At 36.1% G+C, this 21,588-nt stretch overlaps 1 protein-coding gene across 1 annotated transcript in view; it reads right to left on the minus strand.

Moving 5' to 3' along the window:
- The window catches only part of TAOK1 (TAO kinase 1), a 153,357-nt gene that overhangs the window by 52,536 nt on the left and 79,233 nt on the right, over nucleotides 1–21,588 (minus strand). The window contains 5 exon segments of the mRNA XM_080825304.1: nucleotides 1,808–1,921; nucleotides 3,550–3,646; nucleotides 4,188–4,233; nucleotides 5,501–5,602; nucleotides 10,248–10,319. Of these exon segments, the coding sequence (XP_080681430.1) occupies nucleotides 1,808–1,921; nucleotides 3,550–3,646; nucleotides 4,188–4,233; nucleotides 5,501–5,602; nucleotides 10,248–10,319 (431 nt within the window).

A 21,588-nucleotide genomic window follows, 5' to 3' on the forward strand; every position in this document is an offset into this window, starting at 1 on the left:
GTATTTCCAAGATGTTTGTTTTTTTTCTTTTTAATAGAGGGAAGAAGGGAGGGAGACGGGGAGGGAAGGACAGGGGGAGAAGGAGAAAGAGAATCTTAAGCAGGCTCCATGCCAGGCATGGAGCCTGGCGTGGCGCTAGATCCCGTGACCCTAAGACCATGACTGAGCGGAAATAAAAAAACTTAGACACTTAACCAATGAAGCCACCCAGGTGCCCCCCAAGATTCTTTCAGATGTTGAAGTAAGTTTGGGAAATTACTAATTAAGGCAGAGTTAAACACATAATTTTATTTTTTATTGCAGAACTTTTTAGGACCTTTTACATATCTAATATTCACCATTAATTTATAAATAGGAGAACCATTAAGCAAATATTAAGAAATATTTGCTCACAGAATCCTTTTTTAATAGAAGGGAAAGGGAGTCTACCTAAAGTAGGACATAAGAAATTTTTGGTCATCTAGAGCAATGGAAGAATAGAAATTCTTCAAGTTTTTAAATTTGTTTGCCTCTAATGAATTTATGAAAATTATTTATCCCCTTGTACATTTCTGAGTTATCTAAATTTTATAAACTTAATAGCTATAAAGGATATAATGCATAGCATATACTTTTATGCTTTATATGTGATTTAAAAATATTTAAAACACAGAGCTGCAGAGTTAGCTCATTTGATTTATTAAAAAACAACTAACTGTTGTATAAGCCAATTAGCAAAGCCAGTCTTCACTGTCATATCAATCAGTCAAATCAGAATCACTTTCTGTTGGAAAAAGTCTGACTTCATTTTCTATGCAAGTAATATGTTAATGTGTCCCCATGACAACCATCTCAGTTACGAATTTTACACTAGAAAAAAAGAAGGGGAGAAAGATAACTGAGGAGAGAGAAAAAGCAAGGAGTAAAAGGGAATGGAGATGACTGAAAAGGCACAAGGCCTTGCCAAGAGTTTGTGTTCTGACTCTTCAAAATTTCTGTTACTATAGATTCTCAAATTATTCTTCTGGTGTTGCTTTGAGGTTTTTATATCCCAGACCACTGCATCATTGTAATATTCAGGATGGCTAAGGAGTCCTATTTTTTATAAAGGAGGAGAGGGAGATTTGAAAGGTAGGTGGGAAAGAAGATATAGTGGACTAAGACATCATTCTCTTCATATGGAAGAACATATGGAAGTTGAAGAGCTGGACAATTATCCCTTCAAACTTGCTGACATTAATACAAAATTATTTATGGATAAAACAGAGGATGCCTAGAATTTGCTTCACAATAATGGCGGGGGCAGGGAGGTGACAAAAATGAGTACATACAGCAGGAATGGCCATGAGATATTGTTACTGGCCTGGGTGATATGCAAGGTTTCCTTATACTTTTGTCTACTTTTATGTGTATTTGAAATTCTTCATAATAAAAAATAAAACCAGAAAACTCCAAATCAGCCATCAGTCTTCCGGTACTCTTAGTCTGAAGGTACTAATATATGGTAAATAAAAATATAAAGAAAACACACAAATTTCCACTTAGCATTTCTGTATTCTCCTCACTTGGATTTTCATTGAATTTTTTTACTCCCACACCCAAAATATGATGCAGGTTATAATACAGAAGAAAATGTCAAGGGGACAAGTGAAAAAAATAGGAGATGTAAGGGCAGCACTCCAAATCTATATCTGAAACTAACCATGCTTAAAGTTAAAATGTCCACAATAGCATTATATTACAATACAAAGGTAAGACATCTGAAAAAGTATAATCACCCATTCCTATTTCAATCATGAGGATCAATAGCAAATAGGATTATTCTTACCAATATGGCGTTCCCACAAAAGAATTGGCAGGAGATGCCATGGAAGCTGATCCAAAGTCAGCAAGTTTCACCTGGCCTGGTTCTGTCAGAAGGATATTTCCTGCTTTGATATCTCTGGGTTTAAGGAACACAGAAAATTATCTTTTGTTCATTAGACTGTGTTGAAAATGATAAAAATCAAGTAAAAAGTTCTACAATAGGGAAGGAAAAATCAAAGTAATTAAGTCCTAGGATAATTTCTAAATTAGGATAATGAGAATTAAGATCCAAAAGCAAAAAATAGAGAAGTGATATAAATATACAGTGATAATTTTCTCCTCTAAAAGACAAAATAGCAGTAAAGACAAAAGACAGAAAATCAAGTAATTAGAGCATAGTCTATACTTGAGTTCCTGTTTATTGATACAAATAATGGTTTTAAAAATAGAGTTTAATTAGCTGATGAGTCCTTCATAATTTTAAGATTTCTGAATGTACCATGTAAAGTTAAAAAAGATCTAATACCCCAAATTTGTTTTTTTGAAGGTTATTCTTATCATTTCCAAACCTTACCATAGTTCTAACTAAACATGAAATAAAACTGAAACACATGGATAATGTAGTATCTAATGGGTTTTACTTTTTAATTTACTTTCAAGCTTACTTTTTAAAATTAGCAAACATAGTATCCATGCACAATAAGAATATTATGGATATTTATATAATAGGATGGTATGTCCAATTGGTACCATAACATACATTTAATCTTTCCAAAAAAAACCACCCCAAAACCAAAAAACCAACCAAAAAAAAACCCAACCAAATTTCCAAGCACTTGTCAATTCTAACTATAGTATTGTAATGGATATAATATTAAATAAATCTTTTTCCTTCCATTTGCTTTTTAAATGAGAAGAGGTATTTTGAGGCTGATAAGACCTTACGTTCTAATTCCAACTCTTCCGTTCACTTATTTGTTAGCATGTAGACTTCTCTTGGACCTTACTATCCTTGTCTTAAAAAAAATGGTAAGCCATTTAGCTCACAATGACTCCACTATATAGTTTAATATATATTGCCTGGTTCACAAACTAGTTTCCTTTTTAAAATAGTCAAAACCTGTATCAATGCTAAAAATGCATTATAAAATAGTTTACTCTTAACATTACTATCCATTATTAGGGATCATCAAGGATTAATACTCAAAAGTACAGAGTGTTAAGTCCATGTCATGGGATCAATGGAACAAAACTGGCTTACCAATTACCAGAAACGCAAAAGACCAAAGTTTAGTTCTAGTCTAGTTTGGCTTTGTAAACTTCAGAAAAATTAGTCATAAACTGGGGCATTGCTTTATCCGTAACATGAAAAAAAAGTAAGACTACATAATTCCTAATGTCTTTTCCATATACCAAATTAAATATTCTACAATTAAATTCCTACCACAGATCTATATAGTGCAGAAATGTCAGAAAGCCCAGCACCACATGTAGACAAAGATAAAACTGATCCTAAAAGGAAAATTAAAATTTAATTTTGAATTAAATCTTTTATCATTATAGAAAAAAAACAAACAACTGATCCTAAAAGGAGATCAAATGTACTGGCATGTTTGCAGGACAACCTAAAAACTGACTTTATAAGATTCTGAAATGCTTTTATTTGGCTATAACCAACAAAACTTTTAGTGTTAATAAGTTCTATGGTTGATAAACCCAATAAGCCATTTGCTGTTAATACATGATAATAGTCAAAGCACTTACCTATGGATCATGGTATGAGAATGTAAGTAGGCTAATCCCTGGAGAGCACCATGTGTAATTGCTGCTATTTCCACTTCTTGTAATGGCTTTTTGTGAACTTAAAGTAAGAATTTATGGGAAAATAATTACTATACAGAATATTTTTGTTTAAAAAAATAAACATCTAATATTTGAGGCAATTTTGGAAAAACTAACATTTAGTGAGAAGATTTGCTCCCCAAAACAATAAAACAAGGCTATTGAAATTTATAACTGGAATTACAGTTGTGCCTAACTGTTAAAGTATACAGCTCACAGCCAATTTCCCTCTAAGCTAACATTCAACAATTAGTTGATTATAAAAACAAAAATAACAAAAGACAAGTTTTCCCTTTATTCTCACACATCTTCATTCTGAATAGAAGGTATAAGTTAAGCTAAATGACAAAGAATGAAGAAAAATGCTTGGTAAGTTATAATGTAAGAAAATTCACCTATTTTATGCTACTACAGGACAGTGCATACCATGATGAGAATCTAGAAAAGGCAAAGGTTTTTACTCTTTCTGGAAAGTTTTTACATTATTTAAGAAAATCTTATAGAATTCTCATTATATTTTTGCTAATGATTTTTTTTCTGAATAATTAAAGGAAACCTACCTTCCAGTAAATCTGAAGCAGATCCTAAACAATATTCCATTACCAGCTACATGGGAAGAAAAATTGTAAAAGCACTAAATTAGTAAAAAGATTCTATTTGAGATAAAATAAATTCACCAAGGAGATCAAGAAGACAGTCTGAAGTAAAATAAAGCCAGTCATCATTTACCTTAAAAAAATAAGTATTTACGTATTTAGTAATTTCTTAAATGATAAAGTCAATAATACATTAATCTTTTATGTCAATACACAATCACTTGTACAAGATGTATATTTCATCTATAATTACTAACTAAAACTATAAAGGAATATAGTTACATTGCTCTAACTATTAGGAAATGGAAAACTGTCCTCTGGATTTGTATGTTCAAAGGTTAGGTTACAGTTTAAATGTTTCCTTGAAGCAAACACAGAGGACCTCCTGTGTGCCAGATATTTTATACATATTAACTAATTTAATCCTCACAACCACCTTATAAGGTAGGCCCTATTATTATCCTTGGGATCGTTTCTGTTAAAAGAAAATTTACTCCTATTTCTTTTTTTTTTTTTTAAGATTTTATATATTTATTTATTTGAGAGAGAGAGAGAGAGAGAGAGAGAGAGAGCGTGCAACAGAAAGACAGCACAAATGGGGAGGAGAGGGAGAAGCAGGTTCCCTGCTGAATAGGGAGCCCGATGCAGGGCTCAATTCCGGGACCCTGAGATCACGACCTGAGTTGAAGGTAGATACTTAACTGCTGAGCCATCCAGGCACCCTGAAAACTTACTCTTTAAAGATACAGTTATTATGCCTATACCACTGTCAGAATACTACCTTGTCACTTTAATGGGAAAAAGAGAAAATTAATCTCCACTTGTTGTAATAAAGTGTCTCAGTTTTCTACCATTAGTATTATTCAGCCAAAGAATTATAATCAGTACATATTTCACCAAAATTCACCAAATCTGTGTGGTTAAATAGATTATAATGTATTTATGTCAAAAAGATATGCTAACTTTTATCCTTGAGTAATAGGATTATTGTACAATGCTTGATAAACCATATGAAAAATGATGATACTAAAAAATGTCAGAGAACATTTTACCACGCACATAAAGGTCAGCCAAATCTCTGCAGTAAACTTGTACAAGTTCTATTATCTCTTATTGCCAAGGAGTTCTAAGAAAAGCTTCTCTTCCTCGCTCAGTATAAAACTAACATTTCAAGGTGTTTTTGCATGGCTTTACACAACCATTTTGAGACATTCTTGAATTAATTCATTCTAAACCAATACCAACAAAATTATAGCAAGGAGAGGGCAAACACCTACCCATGCTGTGTGCTCACGTAAATAGCAGCCTTTGTATTCTATACTGTTGGGATGTTTTATTCTTTGTAGAAACTTGACTTCCTTAATAATATCCTGCCATTTCTGTGGAGGGGGGTGAGGAATAAAGAAAAGAATTATGAACAGTTGCTTTTCCTTAGAAAGTTATATAAGAGAAAAGTAATTACTAGCTTAAGCAGGGTTAATGAGAACATACAACTTTGCTTTAATATTTAAATAGCAAACTAATAAATTTAAAAGTAATTTCATTTATATAGTTTAAACCCAATTCATAATTTATAAAGTTATTTTATTCAAGGCAGAAACATTTCAGTTTGATAAAATTTATCATCAATGAGTCTCATTAAAATTTTACAATCACACACCAAGCATGTTAATGAAAACTGTATACTATAGTGATTTTTCTCCATTAGTTCAACTTCCCCCCCTTTTTTTTTCTATTTTACTTATTGTAAGTAAAGTAAACTTATTGTAAGTACTTACTTACTTATTGAGGGTGAGAGAGAAAGAGCAGGGGGAAGGAGAAGCAGACTCCTCTCTGGGCCTGACATGCGGCTCAATGTCAGGACTTTGGGATCATGATTTGAGCCAAAGGCAGATGGTTAACCGACTGAGCCACCCAAGCAACCCCCCCCCACTTTTTTTTTAAAGATTTTACTCAAAATGGCTGGAAGACCTAGGAATCCATCAAAATTCTGGAAGAAAACACAGGCACAGCAACCTCTTTGACCTTGGCTACAGTAACTTCTGGCTAGACACATCTCCAAAAGCAAGAGAAACAAAGGTAAAAATGAACTATTAGGACTTCATCAAGATTTTGCAAACCAAAGGAAACAGTGGACAAAACCAAAAGACAACCTACAGAATGGGAGAAGATATTTGCAAATGTCTTATCAGATAAAGGGTTAGTATCCAAAATCTATAAAGAACTTATCAAATTCAATACCCAAAGAACAAATAATCCAATCAAGAAATGGGCAGAGGACACGAATAGACATTTCTCCAAAGACATGCAAATGGCCAACAGACACATGAAAAAAATACTCAACATCACTCGGTATCAGGGAAATACAAATCAAAACCACAATGCAATACCACTTCATAACAGTCAGGATCTCTAAAATTAACATGTCAGAAACGACAGCTATTGGCAAAGATGCAGAGAAAGGGGAACCCTCCTACACTGTTGATGGGAATGGAAGCTGATGCTGCCACTCTGGAAAACAGTATGGAGGTTCCTCAAAAAGTTGAAAATAGAGCTACCCTACAACTGCACTACTGGGTATTTATCCCAAAGATACAAATGTAGTGATCGGAAGGGGCACCTGCACACCAATGTTTACGGAAGCAATGTTCACAATAGCCAAATGATGGAATGGACCCAGATGTCCATCAGATGAATGGATAAAGAAGATGTGGTGTGTAAACACACACACACACACACACACACACACACACACACACACTGGACTATTATGCAGCCATCAAAAAATGAAATCTTGGGGCGCCTGGGTGGCTCAGTGGGTTAAAGCCTCTGCCTTCGGCTCAGGTCATGATCCCAGGATCCTGGGATGGAGCCCGCATCAGACTCTCTGCTCAGCAGGGAGCCTGCTTCCCTTCCTCTCTCTCTCTCTGCCTGCCTCTCTGCCTACTTGTGATCTCTCTCTGGCAAATAAATAAATAAAGTCTTAAAAAAAATTGAAATCTGGCCATTAGCAATGACGTGGATAGAACTAGAAGGTACTATGTTAAGTGAAATAAGTCAATCAGGATCAGAGAAAGACAATTATCATACGATCTCACTGATATGCAGAATTTAAGAAACAAAACAGAGGATTATAGGGGAAGAGAAGAAAAAATAAACCAAGACGAAACCAGAGAGACAAACTGTAAGAGACTCTTAATCACAGGAAACAAACTAAGGGTGCTAGAGGGGAAGGGGTAGAAGGATGGGATAATTGGGTGATGGATATTAAGGAGGGCCATGTGATATAATGAGCACTGGGTATTATATAAGACTGATGAATCATAGGCCTGTACCTCTGAAACCAATACTACATTATATTACTTAAATGAATTTAGATAAAAGAAATAAAGATTTTACTTATTTATTTGAGCTAAAGAGAGGGGGAGAATATGAGTGGGAGGGGAGAGGCAAAGGGAGAGGGAGAAGCAGGCTCCCCAATGAGCAGGAAGCCTGACTGTAGGCTCAACCCCAGGACTCCGAGATCATGAGCTGGGCTGAAGACAGACACTTAATCTTAACCAACTGCCACCCAAGCGTCCCATCAACATCCCCATTATTTGCAGCTTTATTAACATGTAATTTACATTTACATGTCATATAGGTCACCTATTGTGTCTTTGGCTTATATGTTCTATCAAATATTAAGGTTATGTTTTTTAAACTCGAATAATTACTTTGAGATTTAAATTCCTAAATGCATACTTTCTAAATGCCAGTAAACAATTGTTATTACAGGAATGGTCACAGAAAAAAGCAAGCAGTATGAAAACATTTTCTTATATATTTTACTTCTTCACTGATGGCTTTGAGGAAAAACAGATAAGTCTTTGGTCGTAAGCTATTCCATGACAACCTTATGTCATATCTAGAGTTATTCTTAAGAAGCAACCAGGGAGAGGTGCCTGGGTGGCTCAGTTAAGTGTCCTGGGATAGAGCCCTGCATCAGACTCCCTGCTCTGCAGGGACTCTGCCTCTCCCCCTTCTCCTGTTAATAATGCTCCGTTGCTCTCTCTCTTCAAATAAATAAATTAAATCTTAAAAAAAAAAAAAAAAAAGCAACCAGGGAACTCTAAAATTACAAATCCTTCGATTCATATTCAAAGATTCTAGAGGCTTAGTGATGTGTGATGGAAATTAGGAATCTGCTTTTTGTTCTTGTTTTAGTTTTTTCAAGGTTTTCTACTAACTTGGGCCATATTTCTAAAGGCACAGAAACTACCAGCATAATAGAAAACTTAAATGTTTTGTACTAAAATTTAAGATCATATATTTTTTATTTTATTTCACAAGTCCTCAAAAAAATACAGCAAAATAAGTTTACAGTGTTTTATATAAAATGTCTACAATATAAAATGCAAAATTCTGAAAACATTTCATGGGCTTTAAATTTCAAATTTGAATGCTCTGGGACCAAACTCAGAACAAAGCAAAAGCCTGTACTCTTCAAGGTAAAAAGGACTTTCATGAAGGACACTAATAATTGGATGTGAAAAGATGATAAACTAAACGAAACTTTGGTTTAGGTGTAAATAGACTCCAACACAGTACCAATCTGCCTGTGAAAGCTAGTCCTACAGCTGTGCTATAGAATGACAAATAAAATTAGAGTGAACTTGTAAAAAATGGAGTTTTTTGGAGGTTCAGGAATTTTTAGAAAAATTTTTAGGTATCAAAATGATGAAAGAGTGATATACTCATAATAGTGTTACCATACCCACAATACAATCTTCACAAAAATTAAATTTACCATAAAACAGAACTTCCAAAAAAGGCAGAAAACCAAAATCTTCAAAAAGTAAACACTAACTCAGCAATTCCATCTCAGCCATATACCTGAAATTACTGAAAGCAGAGATTCAAAGAAATATTTACATAGCCAGTTCATAGCAGCACAATAACCAAATGAGGGAAGCAACCTAACTGTCCACTGAAAAATGGATGGATAAACAAAGTGTGGTAGTTTACACACACACACACACTATACGGCCTTAAGAAGGAAGGAAATTCTGACACATACCATACCATGGATGAACTCTGACGACATTATGCTAAGTGAAATAAGCCAGTCAAAAAAGGTCAAATACTACATGATTTCACTCACATGAGACACCTAGAGTGATCAAATTCATAGAGACAGAAATGAAAATGGTGATTTCCAGGGGTGGAGGATGCAGAGAATGGGGAATTATTGCTTAATGGGTATAGAATTTCAATTCTGCAAGATGAAATGAGTTCTGGAGAAGAATGGTGGTGACGATTGCATGACAATGTGAATGGCTTCAATGCCACTGAACTGTATATTTAAAGATGTTAAGATGATAAATTTTGTTGTGTGTAGTGTGTATTTTACTACAATTAAAATAATTAATTTAAAAAATTAAAGTCTAAAAATCCTAGATTTAGAAAGAACACATGTAATAAAATAATTTATAAATTAAATAAATATAATCTGAAGAGAATCAGAATGTTAGCAAACTAAAATAATATCAATATAGTATCAATAATTTGAATTATTACACACTATTTTTAGACTAGATATAACTGCCTGTTGATTATTAAAATTTAAAATAAGCCTGAAACAATGTCTAAACCTTTAAAAAACTATATACAATATAACCTATTGTCAAATATATCTTATTCTAGTTTACTTATTTAAAAACTGATGATTCCCCTACGATAGATACAGATAAAGTAATATATTAAACCACAGTTTCAAAAAGTAAGCTCACTTCAGCAGCACATATACTAAAAAATAAAAAGCTAGGGGCACAAGTTGGGAGGCCATTAAAGTTCTGTTTATGGCTTTAGGTACACTTTAATGAGCATATTTAGGTTCTGAAAGAAAATTTACTTAGATATACCCTTAATATTTATATACTTTTCTTTATGTATGTTTATTTTTTAAATGATTCCCATCTACCCCCCTTAAAAATAGCATATCTTTCTCTAATATGTGAATAAGAATGCATACATTTTACCTACCTCAGTAGACTGCTTTCCACTATAAGACATTTTCTTGATAGCCACCACTTCATTGGTGCGCACATCTCGTGCCTAAAAAAACAAAGCAAAGACCATTGTTAAAATGAACAGATTAAATCTAGGCAATTATTTCTCTCAGAATTAAAGCATTTATAAGCTGTCATATCAAAAAGGACACCAAAAGTGTTATTAAAAACACATTTTAAAAAAAGAGTAAATATATAATGAAACATCAAATTATCCAGGAGCTCATACACTGGAGAGAAAAAGCAGGTTTATCTTTCAGTGATTTAGTTGAGAGAAAAAAATATAGAAGTTTTCTTTAAAGATTATATTTATTTATTTGACAGACAGAGATCACAAGTAGACAGAGAGGCAGGCAGAGAGAGAGGGGGAAGCAGGCTCCCTGCCAAGCAGAGAGCCTGATGCGGGGCTCGATCCCAGGACCCTGAGATCATGACCTGAGCCAAAGGCAGAGGCTTAACCCACTGAGCCACCCAGGCGCCCAGAAATTTCAATAGTACTATAAACAGAGACAAAACAAGACTAGTATATATAAATAAGTCTATGCTAATAAATTTTGAAATCTCAATGAAATGGACAATTTTCTAGTTAAAATTACTAAAACTGATATAAAGAAAAAATGTGAGGAAAACAACAGTGGCAGACTGAAAAGAATTCCGATTGTCTTTTTTTTTTTTTTAAGATTTTTATTTATTTATTTGACAGAGATCACAACAGGCAGAGAAGCAGGCAGAGAGAGAAGAGGAAGCAGGCTCCCTGCTGAGCAGAGAGCCCGATGCAGGGCTGGATCCCAGGACCCTGGGATCATGACCTGAGCCGAAGGCAGAGGCTTTAACCCACTGAGCCACCCAGGCGCCCCCCGATTAATTGTCTTTAAAATAGTTTTAAGTGGAAAATAGCTTCACCAGGGGAACTTTCCAGGATATAAGTAGTAACAAAAAGTTATCCCATTAATTTTACGAAGGCAGTATAACCCAATAACTAACACTTCACAAACAGTACAAAATAGTACCAATTTGATTTGAAAATATAGACAAAAGAATTCTAAATACAATTTAAAAACCAAGTATTACAAAGAGCATTAAAATAAATTTTTCACTTGGCTAAAATATATTATAATCACAGAAATGCAAAAGATCTGGATAGGAGGAAAACATCTACCACATTTTTAAAAAGATTTTATTTACTTGAGGGGGGAGAGACAGAGAGAGAGTGCTCAAGTGCTTAGCAGGAGGAGGGGCAAAGGGAGAGGGAGAAGCAGACTCCCAGAAAGCCCAACAGGGCTAGGTCCAGAACACCAGGACCCTGGTTTCACAACCTGACCTGAACAGAAGGCAGACGCTTGATAGGCTAAGACATCCAGGTGCCCCTTATTTACCACAGTTTTGTTTAAAGTCAAAGGGGAAAAATACATGTTTATCAGCGCTCAATAAATGGAAAATGCAGGAAGGGCCCAACACTAAATGTACTCAGTTGCAGGAAACGGCAAATTCCTAGAAAACCTCAATTAGAAAGGTAATTCCTCAACATGACAAATCACGTCTATTGTAAACAACTGCTAATCAGAATTAATACTGCTACAATATACCATAATTATTTACCACTCTTGGGGCAATTCTGAAAATGAAGCGATTAAAAATATAACAGAAATACGATCATTAACTCTTTGGAAGGAGCACCTGGGTGGTGCAGTTGGTTAAGCAGTCAACTCTTGGGTTTTAGCTCAGGTCATGATCTCAGGGTTGTGGGATCCAGCCCCGCGTGGACTCCACACTTAGGGAGTCAGCGTGGGGTTCTCTCTCTCCGTCTCCCCCCGTTCTATCTCTAAAATAAGTAAATAAATCTTAAAAAAAAAAAATCCTCTCTGAAAAAGAAGAGCCAAACTCTTACTATATATACACATATGCATACATGCATGAACACACATGAGAATAGCTGTAAATACTTAAAATAAGTTAGCAGAAGTGTAAGAACCATCTCAAATCACCTGTGGAAGAAATCATCTTCAGTCTAGACTTCAATGACTTCCCAAAATTAAAATGTTCTAAAATTAGATTATGGTGATGACTATAAATAAAATTTACTAAATATCATTGAAATGTACACTTAAAAGTTGGTGAACTTATGGAATGTAACTCGTATCTCAATAAACTTGTTAAAAAAATAGATAGCACATATGTAACTTATACCTCTACCAGTTGCTTTAAAAAGCTTTTTAGGGACGTCTGGGTAGCTCAGTTGGTTAAGCTTCCAACTCTTGATTTTGGCTTAGGGCATGATCTCAGGGGGCGGTAATGAGCCAGGCTGTGTTGGGCTCCGTGCTGGCCAAGGAGCCTGCGTGGGATTCTCTCTCTCCTTCTCCTCTGCCCCTCCATGCCACTTCCCCAAAGCTCGCTCTCTCAAAACAAAACTCTTTTTTTAAGATTTTGTTTATTTATTTGACAGAGATCACAAGCAGGCAGAGAGGCAGGCAGAGAGAGAGAGGGAAGCAGGCTCCCTGCGGAGCAGAGAGCCTGATGCGGAGCTCGATCCCAGGACCCTGAGATCATGACCTGAGCCGAAGGCAGAGGCTTAACCCTCTGAGCCACCAAGGTGCCCCTAAAAAAAAAAAACTTTTTAAAAAGAAACACTGTGTCTGGGAACAACAAATAACATATCAATTTCAATTAGTAGTGGACTGGTTAATGAAACTTGCACCATTTGTTAATGGATAAAGTAGATCTAGCCACGCAAGTCCTGCCTGAGTATTTTTCAATGAATTTATTTTTCCACAATGTTCTCTGCTTATCTGTGAGCTCCTTGATTTTAATCAATAGGTGTTAACAGCAATATTCTTTTCTTTTGTAACAGCTTTATTGAGATAGTATACATTCCATACAATCACATTTGAATGTGTACAATTTAAAAGCTTTTAGTACAAAGATATATGCAACCATCACTACAATTTTAGAACTCCTATCACCTCAAAAACACCAAACTGTTCTTTTAAAAAGGTGGTTAAAATGGTAAATTTTATTTGTATTTTATATTAAAATTTTTTACTCTATTAAAAAAAAAAAAGAAACCCCATATCTCTGGGCAATTGCCCTCTTATTCCTTTTCCCCACCACTCCAGCCCTAAGCAACAACTTCCCTCTCTTTCCCTGTAAGATCTGCCCATTCTGGACACTTCATATAAATGGAACCATATAACACGTGGTCTTTTGTGTTTGCTTCTTTCATCTAACATAATGTTTTTTAAATTCATGACTCATGATGTTAAGCATCTTTTCTTGTGCTTCCTGGCCATTTGTACATCTTCTTTGGAGAAATGTCAATTCAGATCCTTTGCCCATTTTTAAATTGTCTTTTCACTATCAAGCTGTTAGAGTTCTTTATATATTCTAGACAAATCCATTATCAGATATGTGATCCAAAAATATTTTCTCCTATTCTATAGATTGTCTTTCAGTGTTTTGAAACATGGAAGTTTTTTATTTTGATGAAGTCTAATTTACCTATTTTTTCTTTTGTTGTTCATGTTTTTGGTGTCATATCTAAGAATCCTTTGCCAAAACCAAGGTTATGCAGATTTACCCCTACTTTTCTTCTAGAAGTTTTATAGATTTAACAGTTACACTTAGATCTTTGATCCATTTTGAATTTTCATATATGGTATTGGGTAAGGGTCCAATTTTATTGTTTTGCATTAAACAGATGCAGTTTTTAGAAAAAGATTTATTTATGGGGCACCTGGGTAGCTCAGTGGGTTAAGCCTCTGCCTTCGGCTCAGGTCATGATCTCAGGGTCCTGGGATCAAGTCCCACATCGGGCTCTCTGCTCAGCAGGGAGCCTACTTCCCTCCCTCTCTCTCTGCCTGCCTCTTTGCCTACGTGTGGTCTCTCCCTCTGTCAAATCAATAAATAAAATCTTTAAAAAAAACCAAAAGGTTAAAAAAAGATTTATTTATTTGAGAGAGAGAGACAGCATACAAGCGTAGCAGGGAAGCAGGGAGGGGCAAAGGGAGAGGGAGAGAGAATCCTAAGCAGACTCCTTGCTAAGCACAGGGCCCCGTGGTGGGGGTGGGGAGGGGGATCGACCTCACAACCCTGAGATCATGACCTGAGTCCAAATAGTAGGACACTTAACCAACTGAGCCACCGAGGAGCCCCCAGATACAGTTGTGGTTTTTTTTTAATGATCATTTTCTTTCTCTTTTCCTTCCTTCCTTTCTCTACCTCCCTCCTTCCTTCCTTTCTGATTTTGAGGGAGAGAGAGAACATGAGTTGGGGGGGGCAGAGGGAGAAGAAGAGAGAGAATCCCAAGCATACTCCCTGCTGAGGGTGAAGCCCCACATGGAGTCGAATCCCACAACCCAAAGATCATGACCTGAGCTGAAACCAAGAGTGGACCGCCTTACTGAATGAGCCACCCAGGTGCACCACCAGATGAACTTTTAATTAGGCTAAGGTAAAGCCTGATTTAAAAGTGGGTACAATGGAAGTGCATAGTATAGACCCTCAGGGTCTCCCCCACCTTTATCTCTCTTTCTCTCTCTAAAAATTAATTAATTAATTAGTTAATTAATTAAAAGTGGGTATATTTTAAATTTTTTTTTGAGAAAGAGTATATCTTTTTTTTTTTTAAGCTTTTATTTGTTTATTTGACACAGGCAGAGAGAGATCACAAGTAGGCAGACAGGCAGACAGAGAGAGAGGGGGAAGCAGGCTCCCCGCCGAGCAGAGAGCCCCATGTGGGGCTCGATCCCAGGACCTTGAGATCATGACCTGAGCCGAAGGCAGACGCTTAACTGACTGAGCCACCCAGGTGCCCCAAAAGTGGGTATATTAAATGTAATGCAAGTTTCTGGATTAGATTCTAAAACAGAAAAGAGAGAATGGAAAAACTGGAAAATTCTGAGTACAGTACATACATTTAGAGTATCATTTGATCAATGTTGATTTCTTAGTTTTGATAAATGTAATGTTGACCAAACCATATTACACGGTTATATAACATGTTAACATGAGGGGAACAGGGTGGAAATTACAGAGGAAAACTCTACTATTACTACAAAATCTTCTAAAAAATGTTTCTTTCTTAAAAAGATTTTATTTATTGGGCACCTGGGTGGCTCAGTGGGTTAAAGCCTCTGCCTTCAGCTCAGGTCATGATCCCAGAGTCCTGGGATCAAGCCCCACATCAGAGTCTCTGCTCGGCAGGGAACCTGCTTCCTCCTCTCTCTCTGCCTACTTGTGATCTCTGTCTGTCAAATAAATAAATAAAATCTTTGAAAAAAAAGATTTATTTGACAAAGACAAAGAGAGAACAAGTGGGGACAGCGGCAGGCAGAGGGAGAAGGAGAAGCAGGCTCTCCACTGAGGAGGGAGCCAGATGCGGGGCTCAATACCAGGCAGACACTTAACCGACTAAGCCATCTAGGCACCCTAACTTACATTACAGCATCTGCCTTCGGCTCAGGTCGTGATCCCAGGGTTCTGGGATCAAGGTCAGCATCACTCCCTCCTCAGTGGGAAGCCTGCTTCTCCCTCTCCCTCTCCCTGCCACTGCCCCTGCTTGTTCTCTCCCTCTCCCTCTATCAAATAAGTAAATCTTAAAAATAAATAAAATAGTAAGTTAAATTAGAAATTGATTAGAATTTATTAAAATCCAAACTTATTAGTAATGTTACATTAAAATTAAATGACAAAATTAAAATGAGATACCCTTGCAGATTACATCTAAAAAGAATAAAAATATATAATGTCTACAAACATGTTTTTCCCTCCCTTCAGGATCACATGTACTTTGTTTTCATGTCTTGTTGGTCTCCTCTAATCTAGAACAATTCCTTAACCTTTCTTTGTCTTTCATGACACTGTCATTTCGAAGACTATACAGTGGTATTTTATAGAATGTTACTAAATTTGTGTTTGTCTGGCATTCTTTCAGTATTAGATTCTGGTTATACATTCTTGGCCAAAATACTACAAGAGTGATATTGTCCTTTTCAGGGTATCTATCTATAGATATAAAATGTCTGTCTGTTCCTCCCTGAGGTTACTAATTTTCATCACCTCCTCAAGGCACTGTCTGTTCTTTTCCAATGTATATAGTTATAGTTACTGTTTCCTACCTTACATCTAACAAGTAATCTGTGAAGAGATACTTCCAAACCATGTAAACATCCTGCTCATCAAGGTCCCCTCTAGATTTAGCAACCACTGAACGTTCTAGACCCAATCTTCACTATGATGGTTATAAAATGCTGATTTTTTTTTCAACTCCACCATTCCCTTCACATTTAACAGTCTGCATTCTATTATGAGAAAAAGCCCTCCCTTTTTATACATCCATTCATCTGTCATCTGTCATGGATAAAATGGATTCCTATTTTTACTCAATAGGCTATACAATCCATTACCATTTTTATACTGATGCTTATATTCCAGGATTTGGCCAGTGGGAGCCCCTCAATCTGGCTGTAGTGTCCTTTTAACACACCCCAACTTTTTTTTTCTTCCTTTCTTTTTTTTTTCCCCCTAAAGCACTTTTTAACTTTCTGGCACAAGATGTTCCAAGGCTTATCTTTTAATGTTCCCTGTCCCTGAAATAGAATGAGCCATTACTCCAAGGAGCTCTTGTTCCCTTTAGTGAGGAATTCAAAATCTGTGTGCTCACTGATACTGAGGTGTCACTGCAGTGACAATCTTGTAGCAGACAGAGAAAGGAGATATATGGGGGGAGGAATATAACCATATAATAAGCAGGGGGAGATATAACCTATCGAATCCCACAGGGTTGTTCCTTACCTTCCCTGAATCCCTATTTCTCTTCTTTCATAGTCAGGATCCTAACTCTATATAACATCAATATTATTCATTGTTCAATCCTTTAACACATATTTTAAGAATTGTCATACCCATACCAATATGAAACAAATGTATTAAAGAGTTGAAGATCTGTCTGCAGTTTCCTTCTCCCAAACTGAGGGTATAGAGTTAAAATATTATGTACAAAAGTTACTTGTATTAGTTCTATTCGTTCCTCCAATTTGGTTATATCTGGAATACAGCTGGAGTCACTGTTCCTGTTTGCCTCTGACATAAACCCCATATAAACTGATTAAATTTTAATTTTTTAAATTTTTTTAAAGATTTTATTCATTTATTTGACAGATACAGATCACAAGTAGGCAGAGAGGCAGGCAGAGAGAGAGGAGGAAGCAGGCTCCCCACAGAGCAGAGAGCCCGATGCGGGGCTCGGGGCTCAATCCCAGAACCCTGGGATCGTGACCTGAGCTGAAGGCAGAGGCTTTAACCCACTGAACCACCCAGGTGCCCCAAATTTTAGTTTTTAAATATATAAAATATTTATTACCCAAAACGTAAATTCAAACAAGTAACATTCCATCCTCTATCTCTTCCATTCCATTCCCCACCACAACTACCATCATTCTGAATCTTGATTTCTTGATTCTATGTGGGCATAATTTATCTAATTTCATCAAACTATACACTAAGTATCAGTATATTTACTATACATAAACTGCATTCAATAAAAGCAGTAAATTTAAAAGATACTACCAGCACAATGAATGGGCTATATGTCAGGATTTTCTCAATGTGTTTCTTTTCTTTTCTTTTAAGATTTTTCTTTATTTGAGAGAGAGAGACACAGGGAGAGCATGAGTGGGGGGAGGGGCAGAGGGAGAAAGACAAGTAGACTCCAGAGCAGAGCCCAAAGTGGGGCTCGAGCCCAGGACCCCGAGATCATGACCTGAGCTGAGGTCAGATGCTAAACAGACTGAGCCACCCAGGAGCCCCCTCAGTGTGGTTCTTCTATTGGGCCCAATTCTAAGATTCTAGGTATATTTTCCCTCTGTTCTGTACTTCTCCACACTAGTTTAAATGGAGAAAGGACAAACATAAACTCAGACAAAACTGTAATACCAAAAAAAGGTTAATTTGAAACGTTTTCTAGTCCCTTTTCCTTCATTTTATGTCCAATCTGGAAATTAAACAAATGCGAGCAACAACAAACGCACACATACAGCATCTATACATAACAAGATTCTTCAAGGATATATACCTAAATGTTAATAATAGCTGTCCTTGGGGCGCCTGGGTGGCTCAGTGAGTTAAGCCTCTGCCTTCGGCTCAGGTCATGATCTCAGGGTCCTGGGATCGAGTCCCACGTCAGGTTCTCTGCTCAGCGGGGAGCCTGCTTCCCTCTCTCTCTCTCTGCCTGCCTCTCTGTCTACTTGTGATCTCTCTCTGTCAAATAAATAAATAAAATCTTTAAAAAATAATAATAATAGCTGTCCTTGGGTAGTGAAATTACAGATGGAGTTTTTATTATATTCTTTATTCTTTTTGTGTCTAATTTACAAATGGAATTTTGGGTTTATACCAAAAGTTCAACTTGTTAAGAATTCAAAATACATTTTCTCTAGGGAAGTACTTTAAATTGTGGTTTGATTCCAAACAAAAACAAACAAAAAAACAAACAAAATCCATAATATGCCAAAATATTAAACATCTGTATAATATTTGTTGTGGGGGGGTCATTTTAATAGGAAGAAGAAATAAAGAATGTGATTGGAGTTCTTCCCCTAAAGATTAAGAAAGGAATTCTTAGAGATGTTTTATTGCTTTAGAGTAATAGTTCATTGGCTTGTTTTTAAAATCACAATCTTTAAAATAATAAACATGTTTCTCTAGCTACCAATTTTTTCTCCTGGAACCTTTTATTTATGAAGTACTTATTCTCTAAAGGAAAAAAAGTCAACAGACACTTCCTTTTTTTCTTTTTTGGGAAAAAGTCTATTTCTGGTTACTAATGAGTTTTTTTTTTTTTTTAAACTTTGAAATAATTACAGACTTACAGAAGTGTTGCAAAAATAGTAGTTACCATATACCCTTCACCCAGCTTCCTTTAATGTTAATATCTTGCATAATGCAGTACCATTATCAAAACTAACAAATTAACATTGGTAAAATTATTAACTATTAACTAAACTAAGGCTTTATTTGAAGTCACCAATTTTTCCACTAATAAGTTTTTTCTGTTCCAGGATCCTACATGGCTTGGTTATCACATCACCTTAGTCTCTTTCTAGTGTGTGACAATTCCTCAGCCTTTCTTTTATGACTTTGACACTTCTGAAGAGTACCCAATTTGAGTTTATTTCCTCATGATTTAAATTTAGCACTTTTTTAAAGATTTACCTATTTATTTTTTAAAGATTTATTTATTTATTTGACAGACAGAGATCACAGAGAAGCAGGCAGAGAGAGAGGAGGAAGCAGGCTCCCCGCTGAGCAGAGTCCTATGCGGGGCTCGATCCCAGGACCCTGGGATCATGACCTGAGCCGAAGGCAGAGGCTTTAACCCACTGAGCCACTCAGGCGCCCCTAAATTTAGCACTTTTAAAACAAAAATAACCAAAAATGGTATGCCCTCAGTGTCACGTCAGAGAGGGGCACGTGATGTCGACACTGGTGCTACTAACCTTGATCACTTGATAAAGGCAGTCTGCCAGGCATCTCCACTGATTTTTCCATTTCAATTAATAAATATCTTTGGGGATATACTTGAGATTATGCATATATCCTCTTCCTCCTCAAATTTTAACCTACTAACTTTAGCATGTATCAGACAATCTTGGTTACAATAATTATTTCCCTTAGTCATTCTACATTTAACAAAAGGAATTTCTATTCTTTTTATATATATATATATATATATATATATATTTCCCCCCCTATCTGTGATATGTGAGAGAAAGTAAATTCCTACTAATATCTTCACAACTCTAATCTAAAACCACAGGGTTATTATCTAACCTTCCCCCTTTCCTTATTTGTAACTTCCTTCTTGGACAGTTAAGAAAACTGGCTCTCGGGGCGCCTGGGTGGCTCAGTGGGTTAAAGCCTCTGCTTTCGGCTCGGGTCATGATCCCAGGGTCCTGGGATCGAGCCCCGCATTGGGCCTCTCTGCTCCGCGGACAGCCTGCTTCCTCCTCTCTCTCCCTGCCTGCCTCTCTTCCCTACTTGTGATCTCTGTTTGTCAAATAAATAAATAAAATCTTAAAAAAAAATTAAAAAAAAAGAAAACTGGCTCTCATTATCTATAATACACTTACTTATTTATTCACATCTCCTATATAGTTTCAGAATTGCTGAACCATATCCTTATGAGTAACAAAGTAACAAGAGTTCTTTTTGTCTTTAGCCTTATTCAGCCAAAACACTGTTTCTAAAATCATTTCAGATTAGTTCTTTTCTCTCTTACCCATTTCTGTGTGTTTATGTTATTCATTTATAATACAGTTAGGTTCATTTGTTATAGCCGGTAGTCCATTTGTATTTTCCCCTCATAGTTTGTGTAAGTGTGTGATTTTGTTTATTTTTTATTTTTTTATTTTGAAGATTTTATTTATTTGACAGACAGAGATCACAAGTAGGCAGAGAGGCAGGCAGAGAGAGGAAGGGAAGCAGGCTTCCCACTGAGCTGAGAGCCTGACTGACACAGGGCTCGATCCCTGGACCCTGGAATCATGACCTGAGCCAAAGGCAGAGGCCTTAACCCACTGAGCCACCCAGGCGCCCCTCTTTTGTTTATTTTTTAATGAAAATGAATGAACTGGGGCACCTCAGTGGCTCAGTCAGTTAAGCATGTGCCTTCAACTCAGGTCATGATCCCAGGGTCCTGGGACTGAGCCCTGCATAGGACACCCTGCTCAGCAGGGAGTCTGCTTCTCCTTCTGTCTCTGACCCTCCCCCTGCTGTGCTCTTGCTCACTCTGTCTCTCTCAAATGAATGAACTAAAGTCTTTTGAAAAAAATTTTTTTTTTAAATTAATGAACATTTAATAAACGTAAAATTCACTCTTTGTGGCATGTACACTGAAGTAGAATGCAATTTCTGGCAATTATGAATAACATTACCATTAAACATTTATGTTTAGTTTTTTGTGTGAACCTGAGTTTTCATTTCTCTTGGATTAATATTTAGGAGTAGGAATGCTGGGTCATATAATAACAGTATGTTTAACTTCATTTAAAAACTGCCAAACCATTTTCCACAGTGACAAGACCATTTTATATTCCTATCAGCAATTAATGAGATTTCCAATTGCTCCACATACTTATCAGTACTTGGCATTGCCTGTATTTCTTTCAGTTCATCTTTATTTCTAAGTCTTTTTAATAGGCATACAGTGGTATCTCACTGTGGTCTTAATTTGTATTTCCCTAAAAACTGGTAATGTTGAACATCTTTTTACATGTTTATTAACCATGTGTATTTTGGGGGGATGTGTCTATTTAGACCTT

This window comes from Martes martes (genome assembly GCF_963455335.1).
Source record: "Martes martes genome assembly, chromosome: 16".
In the NCBI taxonomy this organism is placed as follows: Eukaryota; Metazoa; Chordata; class Mammalia; order Carnivora; family Mustelidae; genus Martes; species Martes martes.